This window comes from Colletotrichum fructicola, assembly GCF_000319635.2.
Source record: "Colletotrichum fructicola Nara gc5 chromosome Unknown KSG_Nara_v1_contig08, whole genome shotgun sequence".
Taxonomy (NCBI): domain Eukaryota; kingdom Fungi; phylum Ascomycota; class Sordariomycetes; order Glomerellales; family Glomerellaceae; genus Colletotrichum; species Colletotrichum fructicola.
This window is the reverse complement of record NW_027094058.1, coordinates 2,601,141-2,613,404: the sequence shown is the minus strand read 5'-3', so window position 1 is coordinate 2,613,404 and position 12,264 is coordinate 2,601,141. Positions and strand designations below refer to the sequence as shown.

At 53.7% G+C, this 12,264-nt stretch overlaps 7 protein-coding genes across 7 annotated transcripts; 3 read left to right on the top strand and 4 right to left on the bottom strand.

The window, feature by feature from the left end:
• Window positions 1-523: 523 nt before the first annotated feature.
• CGGC5_v013787 (26S proteasome non-ATPase regulatory subunit 4-like protein) lies at window positions 524-1,481 on the top strand (the record flags this gene model as incomplete). Its single annotated transcript, XM_032023361.1, has 2 exons — window positions 524-814; window positions 891-1,481. 2 exons carry the CDS (start codon window positions 524-526, stop codon window positions 1,479-1,481), a joined length of 882 nt encoding a protein of 293 aa, XP_031879868.1.
• Window positions 1,482-1,688: 207 nt separating this feature from the next.
• On the bottom strand, window positions 1,689-2,769 carry trs23 (Transport protein particle subunit trs23; the record flags this gene model as incomplete). Its single annotated transcript, XM_066152981.1, has 4 exons — window positions 1,689-2,040; window positions 2,095-2,220; window positions 2,273-2,358; window positions 2,713-2,769. 4 exons carry the CDS (start codon window positions 2,767-2,769, stop codon window positions 1,689-1,691), a joined length of 621 nt encoding a protein of 206 aa, XP_066007661.1.
• Window positions 2,770-2,787: 18 nt separating this feature from the next.
• Window positions 2,788-3,377, top strand: rpb4 (DNA-directed RNA polymerase II subunit rpb4; the record flags this gene model as incomplete). Its single annotated transcript, XM_032023363.1, has 3 exons — window positions 2,788-2,972; window positions 3,067-3,194; window positions 3,256-3,377. The coding sequence occupies 3 exons, from the start codon at window positions 2,788-2,790 to the stop codon at window positions 3,375-3,377; spliced, it is 435 nt and encodes a 144-aa protein (XP_031879866.1).
• Window positions 3,378-3,958: 581 nt separating this feature from the next.
• Window positions 3,959-5,276, bottom strand: CGGC5_v013784 (uncharacterized protein; the record flags this gene model as incomplete). The annotated part of the gene is made up of 4 exons (XM_066152980.1): window positions 3,959-3,992; window positions 4,093-4,312; window positions 4,412-4,504; window positions 4,556-5,276. 4 exons carry the CDS (start codon window positions 5,274-5,276, stop codon window positions 3,959-3,961), a joined length of 1,068 nt encoding a protein of 355 aa, XP_066007660.1.
• Window positions 5,277-6,467: 1,191 nt separating this feature from the next.
• Window positions 6,468-8,623, bottom strand: CGGC5_v013783 (Pumilio-like proteiny domain family member 6; the record flags this gene model as incomplete). The annotated part of the gene is made up of 2 exons (XM_032023365.1): window positions 6,468-8,293; window positions 8,353-8,623. The coding sequence occupies 2 exons, from the start codon at window positions 8,621-8,623 to the stop codon at window positions 6,468-6,470; spliced, it is 2,097 nt and encodes a 698-aa protein (XP_031879864.1).
• A 351-nt stretch (window positions 8,624-8,974) lies between these two features.
• CGGC5_v013782 (RWD domain-containing protein) lies at window positions 8,975-9,719 on the top strand (the record flags this gene model as incomplete). Its single annotated transcript, XM_032023366.1, has 2 exons — window positions 8,975-9,041; window positions 9,106-9,719. 2 exons carry the CDS (start codon window positions 8,975-8,977, stop codon window positions 9,717-9,719), a joined length of 681 nt encoding a protein of 226 aa, XP_031879812.1.
• Window positions 9,720-9,988: 269 nt separating this feature from the next.
• Window positions 9,989-11,113, bottom strand: CGGC5_v013781 (putative assembly chaperone of rpl4; the record flags this gene model as incomplete). The annotated part of the gene is made up of 1 exon (XM_032023367.1): window positions 9,989-11,113. The coding sequence occupies one exon, from the start codon at window positions 11,111-11,113 to the stop codon at window positions 9,989-9,991; it is 1,125 nt and encodes a 374-aa protein (XP_031879870.1).
• Window positions 11,114-12,264: the final 1,151 nt, after the last annotated feature.

Here is a 12,264-nt window from a genome sequence, read left to right as displayed (position 1 = left end):
AGGTGATGTATGAAGGACTCATTTGTCTATAGCATAAACGAAGGCTTACACTACGTATTTGGGATTTCAATTTGCGAGTGTTGGCGAGGCTTTGAGGGGGGATCAGCGGTATTGATGGGAAAGCCCCTGTAGAAGAGGACTTTCGCACATGAGGGTGAACGGGGTTTTGACAGCACTGACGACCAATCTGGGTGCTTGGTGTCTAGGTCGGTAGTGTTGCTATGTTTCGAGCCAGGTACTTGTAAGAAAGGCAAGCCAGCTGCACCTTCCAGGTACCCAGTACATGGACGCAACCAGTATCGCCAGGCTGAACTGCCTTACGCAGGAGCTCTCCCACCCGCCCACCTTACACCAAGCTCGCCCTCAGCCATCCGAAGCTGCACCATTCACCAACACATTCACCACAACACTTTTTCACAAGTTTTCCCACCGTCTCGAATCTGTCGGTCGCCACGACTTGATCCTTCAAATCCCTCCGTACACCATCTTCATTTGATAGCCGGCTATTCGCACCACCGTCAAGATGGTCCTGGAAGCGGTGATGGTCGTCGTTGACAACAGCGAAAGCAGTCGCAACGGGGACTACCAGCCCACAAGATTCGATTCCCAAGCCGACGCCGTCAATGTAATTTTTCAGACAATCACCAACGGCAACCCCGAATCCTCTGTCGGCCTCATGAGCATGGGGGGCAAGGGACCCGAGGTGTTGGTCACTCTCACGACAGACCAGGGCAAGATCCTCGACGGCTTGCACCGCACCAAGACCAAGATCAAGGGCTCATCACACCTCGCAACGGGCATCCAAGTCGCTGGTGTAAGTGCATCTGAATGATTCACCTTCTCAATGCTCTGACCCGGCCTTTCCCCGCTAACCTCCGTGCCTCTTGCAGCTCGCCCTCAAGCACCGTCAGAACAAGTCCCAACGGCAACGGATAATCGTCTTCGTTTGCTCGCCTATCGAGGAGGAAGAGAAGAAGCTGGTGCAGTTGGCGAAGAAGATGAAGAAGGGCAACATCTCGGTCGATTTCGTGCTCTTCGGTGACCTCGACGATGACGACACCCAGAAGAAGCTGCAAGCATTCAACGAAAGTGTCAAGGGTGGCGAAGGTTCCCACCTTGTCGTCATCCCCCCAAGCAGCAAGTTGCTCAGCGACCAGCTCATCTCTAGCCCTATCCTGCTGGGTGACGCCGCAGGTGGTAGTGGTAGCGGTGGTATGGAGAGCGGCGGAGGCGGAAACTTTGGAGAGTTCGACTTCGATCCGGCTATGGACCCGGAACTTGCCCTCGCCCTGCGTATGAGTATGGAGGACGAGAAGGCAAGACAGGAGAAGAAGGCGCGCGAGGAGGCCGATGCGGCGGGCAAGGGATCGCTGGATGATATCAAGGAGGAAGGCGAGAATGCCCCCCTGCTCAACAAGGACGGAGGCGAGTCGAGCAAGAAGAACGACAAGAAAGACGATGACAGGATGGATACCTCGTAATCGGAACTGAAGCCTCCCTGATCGATGGTTTGTTTGCGTCATCACCATGAGTGTGTAAAATAGAATATTGGCTTGGTCCTAGAGGCATATGCTGCTCAATAGAAGGTCCTGGTACTCCGCAAACGCCATTACATGAAAATTCCCTTCCCGGTTCAAGAACGAAAAGCTCATAACCCTCGTCACACAAGCCGCCTGTCTAGTCACCATCTATCGATTGTTGATCTCTCTAATGTATGATAGGAGCTTCCGCTCAAACATCTCGCAACGAATAGGCATCTCCAGCTGGTAGAAGGGGTTCTTCATGACATAGTCGCTGTAGAGATCGTATATCCTTCGTAATATCACATCAATGTTGGTTTGCGTTGTGTCGGTGAAGAGCAGGAACTTGGTGCCCGTCATGGTAGTGAAACACTGCAACCTGAAGTTCTCCGTCTCCATGACTTCGAGCCCTGACGGCGGCTCCGGGCGGCTGGGAATTCCTCCCGCTGCTGCTGTAGCAGCTGCGGCTGCTGCCTGCTGGTTCTTCAGGGGGTGAAGCCTGGCGGTGATGGCATGGATGCTGTAGCCATGTCAGCTTCATTGGGGTAGATGGATGTTGCCTGGCCCTGCTCACCCGTGGAAGGTGCCTGCAAGCACAAGATAGTCATTTGTACTTAGCTGGTTGAGGCCGCCATCGTGGAAGGTTCGGTTGTAAATCAAACCGCCTGCTTTGTTGATGACGATGAGCGCGAATACGGTCCTGTGTCTAGGTCAGTCAACTCCTCCAGGACACGACGCGGGACGGCACGTACATGACTATCTGTCCGATCAGCTCACAGCTGGCGACTCTTCTGATGAAATGAGGTTTCTGATCTGGCCTCTTCTCATCGATGTTGATCTATCTCACTTTTCGCCAATCCCGTGGTCAACTCGACACCTCAGTTGGCCTCTGCTAAGGTGGCTACTGCCACACAGCGGCCACCCACTACAGCCACACCCAAGAATTGGCATTCACCCCTGCGGCCGCGGCTGCACTAGCCCCGAAGGCCGGTGGACCAAACCGAAAGCAAGCAACACACATGGAGCACTACTCCGACTACCTGCCAGTGGAGTCATTCTTAACTCTCATCAAGCCTTCAGCCTCACGCAATCACACTACACGCTATAGCCAATGCTTCCGCGCCGACGTTTCTGATTCTACGACATACTAATTTCGAACGTTTATCCCGTCACCGCCCGCAGAATTGCCCACTATACGCGTCTCTTCCCGCCTGTGGTCGCGATCGACGATTAAGCCAAACACCACCATCCTCACGATACGCCCAACATGTCCCATCACGCACCCACGTCGCGCCCGAAGCCTCCGCCGCCCGGCAGCGAGGAAGCGTCGAGCGTTCTGAACCTCGGCGAATTCCAACACGTGGACACTCTCACGCTGTCAGAAGCTTCCCTTGTCATCAATGCGCTGGTTGCCAAGCGGAAGATGGATCGCAAGAACATCAACGAGACCGAGTGAGCAATGCGCCTGCCGTTCAGCACGGCCTTTCCGTCCATCGAAACACCGAATTGGGCCTTGATATAATGCAATCACTAATGCGCTTGCCAGGATGCTGACCCAGACTTTGAACTACCTCGATGCCTTTTCCCGTTTCCGTCAAAAGGAGAACGTGGAAGCCGTTGAGCGACTGCTGAGCGCCCACAAGCAGCTGGCCAAATTTGAGCGGGCGCAAATAGGTACGCAAAATGTCCCGTCATCGTGCGCCATGGACAGCCTCCCGACTTACCATTCTTGCAGGCTCGCTGTGCTGCGAAACCGCCGAGGAGGCCAAGACCCTTATCCCGTCCCTCCAGGACAAGATCAGCGATGACGACCTGCAAATACTCCTCGACGAGATTAGCAAGCTACAGAGCAGATGACGCACTAGTAGCGACCGCACTACCAATCCCGGATTGCTGTGGCCTTGGAGCAATGAATGGCCCGGCCAGTAGGCACGCGACTCGGGACTAGACACTTTGTCTGCTTCGCCCTGGTAGAGACGTCCAGAGACACGGACGCGAGAGAGGAGAGGAAGATGATCAAATGGCGGGGAAAGAATAAATAAAATTGGGACAGGACCGGGAATTTTTTTCGCATAAGAAAACCATGCTGCATTTGTTTTGGCGTAAACTGGAGGGGACCAGATTGTTTTAGTACGTACGTGTCGAATACCTAAATACCCTACGATTTGACCAGTCATGAGCACACGCGCGCATTCGCCTTGCTGGATGCCACGAGCTATGTTTACTCTCGCGCAGTATGCGCAGGCGACGATGAAAAGGTACGCGTTTTACGACTAGAGACGATCGATTATTAGTAGGCCTACTTAAGGACCCTGCGAGGCTGGTCTCCTGGCTAGCTTAGTTCCCAAACTGATTCCTCAAACTTCATCTGCGAATTGACTCTGACAAAAACCGGCCCGCCCAGGCGAGTGAGTAAGAAAAGCAATTCCTGGGTATCGTTAACGCCGGCAAAATTCCAAACCATGCTTACCCCTGACAGGCCGTCAACGTCGTTAGCCCCCGTCTTAGTGATGGGCGTCCTCGTGCCTTTGCTCAGGCAGTTGACTCCCACTCTTTCCAGCTGTTCACGTACGTCTTGCGAGATCGCTCCTCCTTTGTAGCATTCAACGTACCCGTAAGGTAGCTGGGCGTAGTCTCAGCAACCGGATACAGGTTTGTTGCGTTGGGACGGTAGGGCTTGTATTTCTGGATACCACTGCGGCTGCTGTGGATCTCGACGACCTTGGGGAGTCCCGGAGAAGCCAACTCGGCAATGGCTGCCTGCTGCGGGGGGCCTTGGAGCTCAGGGGTTGCTGTGCCCAGACGAGACACGAAGTCAGGGCTGGCGGTAACGGATCTAGCAACAACCGCAGACGCTGGAGGTGCAGGAGCTGGGAGAGAGGCAGTCTCACGAGACATGGGGCTGACGGGGTGATTCATCATTCTGCTGTTGGAGCTCATGTCGCTGACCCGGTTGAAACGACTCTGGGGCTCTTCGTATCGTCCTGCGAGGTGTCAGTCAAGGAACTTGAACGTCATCAATATCAAAAACCTACCTCCGAAAGATGCAAAGACGTCCTCAGGCCTGGTCGCATCACTGGTCTCGTTCGCGTGGCTTCCTTGATGGGGTCCATCAGGCTGTGAGGGGCTGGCCGGCTCGGTATGACCATCCTCCTCGGTAGCACCGCCGCCCTCGATTCCATGCTTGTCGAGGGAGTCGATGGAATCCTTATTTCTCAGCTTCCTTCTCTGCTTGCCGCACATGAAGTAGAGAACGATAACGATCAGCACGATTGCAGCAGCACCAGCAATGATACCACCCTTGGCAGCAGCTGATAGCTGGGAATTCGACTCTTTGGTTGCAAGTGCGGTAGCTGAAATGACTGGGACAGAGGCCTGAGTGGCGGTGATGCTGGGATTCGCGGTGACGATTGTGGGTGAAGGCAGAGTCAGGCTGTCAGAGAAGTAACCACCACCAGTAGTTGGCTGGATATTGAAATAGGTAGTGACGCCGACTTGCTTCTCGGGCAGGGTCTTCGCTGGAATGATGGGGGTCGACGAGGCCAAGACGGGCGGGGCGACAGCTGCGATGGTCGTCGTCTTCTTGTCGGTGACTTCACCACTGCGCGTGCAGACTTTGCTGCCGCAAGGGCTGGAGGTGCAGCAACCCTTGAAACCGCCAGGGCATTCAAAGAGATCCTCCCCGGCCAGGCAGGCGTTGCGCACGTCGCGTGCCTTTTGCTGGGCCTGAGGCGGCGAAGTGAGGGCAAGCCGCATGTTGGTTGCTGCTGTTCTTGTGAATGGAGGTGAGCGAATATTTACAAGTAACGAGAAGAAATTGATGTTGGTAAAAGTATGAGAACACCTCGTGCCACCATCACAGAGCGACGGTAGCGAAGTGGAAATGGGTGAGGTGGTGATGGATCCAAGTTACCTGGGCCAAAAGAGTGACGATCGGGTTGCCAACGTGTTGGAAAAAGCCGCCCAGGCGTGATTCAACAGCGCCTGGAGGCCGCTTAGCTGGATTTTTTTCAGGTGGGTAGCAAAATGGAAGGGGTCAGGCGCGCAGAAGGGGAGGATTGAACGGCGGTAGGTTGGTGTCGTCACCCAGGTATGAAAGGAAGGCACGATGGGATAGTGTCACTTGCCCCTTACCTACCTTCCCTGACTGAAGGAGTCCTTGTCCAGCTTGTGCTTCTTATCGTCCTAGGTAGGAACTGTCCACCCTCGGCCGCGATTTGACAATCACATCAGACCCGATTGATTATTCGCCGCCTCGTATATTCACTTGTTCACCTCGAGCATTCACTGGCCATGCCTCTGCTTCCTCATCGCCTCCATTTGGGGAACCTGTGCCAAGATAGGACGGATCATTGGGTCAACACTGCAAGAATCACACTGTGGTTTTCGTCCCGTCTATAGCGGTTTGAGCGCTGGATTTCATGCTCATGGCGTTGACGTTGACGATGTTGGCCCTCTCACTTGGCCGTGTTCAGAGTAAGAAATATGTTTGTTGCCGGATCAATGCTTTTGTGGTTGACGAGGTCAACTCGCTACAACATTCAACGACGTAAGGGCGGTAGTCATGGACGGAAACAGACTGTAGGACAAACTTGGAGGCTAAATGCACCACGCCCGTTGCGTCCTCTACGTCTCGAGATACCTGAGACACTGTCCGAAGCCACGAAGTTTGCCAGCATCTGGACCCCGTTGTCTTCGCCGGCCTTAGATGTGAGTCAGGCGATCTCAAGTTGTTAGCCAACTGCAACGCTGCGGGAACTGAGACATTCAATGATCAAAGATGATAACCACCAAACTCCTTCTATTGATGCCACCCAGCTATGGGAACCTCTTGGACGCCGTCCGCACACCGAGTCGCCGCACTGCCGTATGCGTGCGAGTACTGAACAACATTAATAACTTTTGGTTTCTCTTTTGCTCCGCAAACCCATTCGCATTCAACCTCGCCTAGAGCTTCTCCAACAAGAGCTTGCTGCCGAGATTACCGACAGGCTTGTCACCACCTTTCTTGCCCTTCTTTGCTCCCTTCTCGCTCTTCTCGGCCTCCTTCTGGGCCCTGGCCTCCCGGTCCGCCTTTTGCTCCGCAGACTCCTCCATTGCGGCCCTCTGGAGGTCCTTCTTGTGGGCCTTCAGCATCTTCTTCAACTCGGAGGCGTGGCTGAAGTCCTCGGCCTCAAGCATGTTGAGAACAACAAAGGAACTCGGCCCCGTGGCCCAATCAAGAATGTAATCCTTGATCACCGGGTATAAGATATCGGAAAACTTCAATGGTGGATCAACAGCCTCGACTTTACCGGTCTCTTTGTTGAACTTGCCACCAGCGATCAAAGTCTTGATCAGACGACCTCCAAATGGCGTGCGGGAGACATGGACCGGGGTAACAATGCCATCCTCCTCCATGGGCTCCGCGCTGGGATCACCCGCGGCAACAGCCGCAACAGCCTCGAGGGCCTTCGTCTTATCGCCCTCGGCAGATAGCAGTACGTTAGCAACAAGTTGGCAACCAAAGGGGTCTGCAACTAATGTCTGTGCTGAGGACACCACGGCCTCAATGAGAGCCGGAGAAATGGCAACCACCAACTCCTTTCTCCTCATATCGGCATCCTTCTTACTGGTGGTCTGGCGAATCTCGTGCACCTCCTTCAGAATTGCAAGATCCTCGTTCATGCTAGCAGGGAAGATTGCTCTGGACTGGCCCTCAAGCAGATACAAGAGCGTCGCCCTAGCAAAGGGATTTGTCGTGGAAACGATGATGTTTTCCGTCGCTCTGTCCTTGTCATCGCCAATCAGCTCAGGAAAGATAGCCTTCTGTGTCATTTTCGTGTCATCGATAACATCGAAGGCAGTCAGAATCACGATGTGAGCAAAGGGGTCACCCGACATAAGGACAAAGTTATCCTTGAAAGCCTTCAGTAGGTTCCTACGGTCCTTGGATGAGCCGTGGGCCAAGAGAAGAGCCACCAGTCTAGATCCCGAGCGAGTAAATGCCATGTTTTTCAACAGGTCACCAGTCTCGTCGTCCTTGATCATCTCGAGGAACATGGTAAAATCGTCGGTGCCGGGCTTGATGTTCAGGAAGTATTGCAGCATAGCGTCGTGCAGCATAGTGAAGCCCGTCATCTTCTTCTGCACCAAAGAGTTGATCATGTCGTGGAGACTTTTCAAGATGGGACCGCGCTTGCTAGATTTCTCCTCGAGAATCTCGGACAGATCAGATGTCGGCTTCTCATCCTTATTGCGCTCCAGCAAAGCGAATTCTGGGCCGTACCATTCTCTCAGGATGATGGCCTTCTGCTCCTTCGTAGCGATTTGACGGTAGATGTCGTCCAGGATCCAAGAGGCCTCAGGGTGATTGATCAGCTTCCGCACCTTGCCGTAAAACTCTGGAACGATAATCTCCTTGATCTCAGCGTCGGCCTGCACGATCAGCTTGGCGATAAGGAACTTGGCGTATCTGCTCTCGGCGAGCTGGGCGTACGTTCCCTGTAGCTCCTTCGTGATCTGTTTCCTTTGCGCGGCTGTCGCGTACTTGATCGCAGTCTGAACAGCACGGGTCGCGTCGTGCTTCAAGACAAACTCTTTAATCCGTCCAGTGATGATGCTGAAGAGCTCATCGACGAGTTGCTTCCTCTCCTCAGAGGGCACGTGGGACTTCCTCCTCAATCGCTCCCAAATCTTCTTGGTTCGTTGTACTTCATCGGCCAGGGGCTTCGCGGCCTTGCGCTCAAGGGCGAGTTTCTTCTGGATGGCATGGGACTCCTTCGAAGTTTGTCCTGTGTGATGTTTGTAAGTACAAGTCGCAATCGTAGAGGTCCCGACTTATGTGGCCTACCTTTCTCAAACTGCTTGCTCTTGTCGAAGTTGGCGCCTTCCTTCTTGCTATTCGCCTGAGCCTGCTTCGCCCTCTCGCGGGGGTTGAGCTTGACTCCGCCATCGTCAGAGTCTGAAGACTCTGCAGCATCCTCCATCTCGTCGTCCTCGGGGGTCTCAACGGGCGTAGCCTTCTTCTCGAACTTGGTCTTTTTCGATTTGCTGTCAGAGGCGCCCTTGGAAGCGGGAGCAGTCTTGCGCTTGCTGCCTGCCTTGACACCGTTGGCAGCCATTGTGTTGTGCGAGTGTTGTGCTGGGAACAGAAGCAATCGCAAAGTATGAGCTCTCTGTCTCGGAAAACAATGGGACGGATGGGCTGGCGGATGGTGCTTACAGCGCCCATCAAAGTGCTGGAAATCTGAAATTTTTATTTGAATTGCCGGGCGGTCAGCACTGCGCTAAGCTCAAGTCAATCATCAACCCCACTACCATGCATGTACGTACCTCCACTAAGAAAGCAGCTTCGTGCTACTACTAACTGTTATCGTACCTCTCAAAGACGTAACATTGCCAACTGTGCGCCAGGTCACCTGGATCCCTCCCCAGAAACATCCATAGACTGATCCTTGGTTGCAGCATAAATCATGGGTCGCGAAGAGCAGGTCGAAGAGCGCGAGGTGCTCGATTCCATCTTTCCAGATGAGATCACAGGTTCGATTACCCCACCATTGAGCATGGCACATTCGCCGCACATGTCGCTAAACCTAGGTGCCAGATGTCTCGGAGACCGAATACAGAATATCAATCGCCCTTGATGTCCTCGGCGACGAAGAGCCGCCCACCATGCTCTTGCAGGTGCGATATCCAGAAGCCTACCCCGATGAGGCGCCGATGCTCGACCTGCAGTCCACTCCCAACGCAGCCCCGCACGAGTGGTTCAACGTCTCACAAGACAAGGAGCGCCTTCTCCGAGGACTGGAAGAGACGATACAGGAGAACCTCGGCATGGCAATGGTCTTTACCCTAGTCACGACCTTGAAGGAAGCTGCCGAGAACCTCGTCGAGGAGCGCAAGCAGGCCAAGGACAAGGAGCACGAAGAGGCTGTCCTCGCCGCCGAGCGCGAGGAAAACAAGAAGTTCCAGGGCACCCCAGTGACGCCTGAGACCTTCCTCAAGTGGCGTGCCGATTTCATCAAGGAGATGGAGGAACTACGGCAGAAGGAAGATGAGGAGCGTCTCGCGGAGCTGAAGAAGGCCAAGGTCAAGGAGCCAGTGAAGCTGACAGGGAAGCAGCTTTGGGAGCGTGGTCTGGCCGGCAAGGTTGATGACGATGACGATGAGGGCGGTTTGACTGAGAGTGTCGAAAAGCTCAAGGTGGAAGCTGCGTGAGGGGGCACGTCTGTTCCTACAGATGGGGGGGAGGGTGCATTACACTGGCGTTTTGGGTTCATAGTGTGGGATCTAAGGAGGACTGAAGCGGTTCGGGTAGTAGACCTCATCTATATGCCTCATTGAAGATTTTCCCCTAGAAAAGGAGTAGACACGATCCTATCAATGTCATTTTCGTTGCCAGACTCCAAACGCCGCACTTTGATATCCCTCGTTCCCCAGGTATCTATCTAATCATTGACTTCTGTGTAGAGCGACGTTTTCGTAGTTTACTCTTCCATAGCCTCATCGCCATCGCTGACAGCATCCTCCCAACCGTCATCATCTTCCTCGTCTGCCGGGGGGTCGCCTAGCTCCTTGTTGATTGCGGCGAACAACTCTTTGGCGTGTTCACCCAGACGCTCATCCTCATAATCCTGAGCGGCGTACAGGTTCATGCAACGCATCAGCCAGCGACGCGAGGTGCTCCATGTGACTTTCCATTCCTCCTCGTCCTTGCTCTCCAGCTTCTTTTCTCTCTGCTTCTCGCCGAAGATAAAGAGTGCCCAGCCGCCAAGGTACCAGGCCTCGACACTTTGATCGTCGTCACCGACGAGCCTCTCCAGCACATCAATGGCTTCCTGTTCCATTTCCACCTCGAGTAGCAAACGCACCAAACTAATGCGCGTGGAGAAGTCGGGCACGTTGGGGTCCAGGGGGTGCAAGTCAGTCCACAGCTCCAGACTCCGCTTCAGAGCCTCCTTCGCTTCGTCCGTTTTTTCCTGGGATATCCGCACATTGGCAACAGTCTGCCATGTTTCCGCCAGATCGGGTGCCACCAACAGCGCCTCTGTGACGAGCGCTTCGCACTTCTGCTCCGCATCGGCCTCCCATGATAAATCCGTCATGTACACTTCAGCAACGGCACATAGTGTTCCGCCCAGCTTCTTCTTCTTCTCCTCGAGCTGCGCCTCCTGTTCCTCGTTGCGCTTCGGTAGGTCCACCAACGTCTGAATCTGGCCCCTGAGCGACGATGCTCCACGCTCGAACCACTTCACGCTGTCCTGGCCGCCGTCTTCGCTGAGTTGCGCCAGCCAGAGAAACTTCTCGGGTCCGCCGCCTATGCGCTCATCCAGAGAACCGTCTTGATCGAGCTCAACGGCCTTTATGAAATAGGCTCTCGCATCGTCAATCTCGCCCATCTCAATGCTGATCTGTCCCAGAAGATTGATGGCCGCCAGCTCATAGTCTCCACCCGAGCCGGTGCCATCGAGCGCTTTCTTTCCAGCCGCGACTGCTTTCTCAAGATCGCCTTCTTGGAGCTTTGCGACTGCCTCGGCGAGGAGTAGTCCGGGGTTGACAGGCTTCTTTTCGATTCTCTTCTTCGACTTTTTGTTTGGGCGAGTTGGCGCCATTTTTTGGTATTGTTGTTCTCTTGGACCGAGTCAATGAAATTGGAGGAGGGGATACGACGTGTTCAAGTGTCCAGGATCAAAGAAAGAAATCGTGTGAATGATGGATGAGAAGTGAGTTGAGCGAGCATGCATTGGGGCTGGTGGTGGGTTCCAACTGGGCCTGTCGAAAAATTCTTATCACACAATCTTATCGATAGCAAGTGGGATGGCAAGCTAGGTAAGTAACCAACCATGCTACACCGAAGCTTCACCGGTGACCGACTTTGACATTATTACCTCATCTCAAATGAAATACTTTTGTTCACAGAGTTCTGGCCAGCAGAAATCACCGAAAGCCGCGGCTTCACTTCCTGGATTTTCAGATCAAGACATGGGTCAGACAGCTTATTCAGCTGGTAGATGCTAATTGCAGGGTGTTCGCGTTAGCAACTATGAGGGTTCTGAGAAGTGCACACCCATCCGATACATCCTTGCCATGCGACACGCCCTGCTCCCATGACCGTTCAAGATTGAGTTGCCCAGGACACAAGCGATTATTGAGCTATTTCATTGGGACTATTGACCTTCGCAAGGAAGCCTAATGACTAGATACAGTTCTCACCTAAGCCCTCCCAAGTTCTCTGAGAAATATTTCAAGCACAACATCCGCCCGCCCAATACATACCAGCCTGGTCCAGATTTTTATGACGCCGTCGCTTGAAATCATGTAAACCGGACTCCTTTCCCAACCCACATTCATTTTGCTCAGTAACGAGCGGTTTGCAGTATTCCGCCGGTGTGGATCTATATATCGTGTGTACTAACTGAGTGATCCCCGTGTTGAAGAAAATAATTAAAGAACTAAAGCAAGAAATGCACAGTGGAGTGAGATGTACTGCTAACGAGCCCGTCCTTCCGCTGATGAGCTCCGGCTCGAAGGGCCTCGTTCATCGACGAGCTCTGCCGAGGTGCCGAGGAGATCGACCTGCTGGTCCGACCCAGGGTCCACTCGACTGATGCTGTGTTGTGCAACCACACCGTAACTTGTTGGTCGCTCCGTGCTTGGCGTTCTACGAATATTGAATTCTTCCATGGATGATCCGTTGGATGAAAGACGTTTCTGGTGAGAATTTGAACGCTCAAAAGGAAGACGACCGGGGTTTGGAGACGAC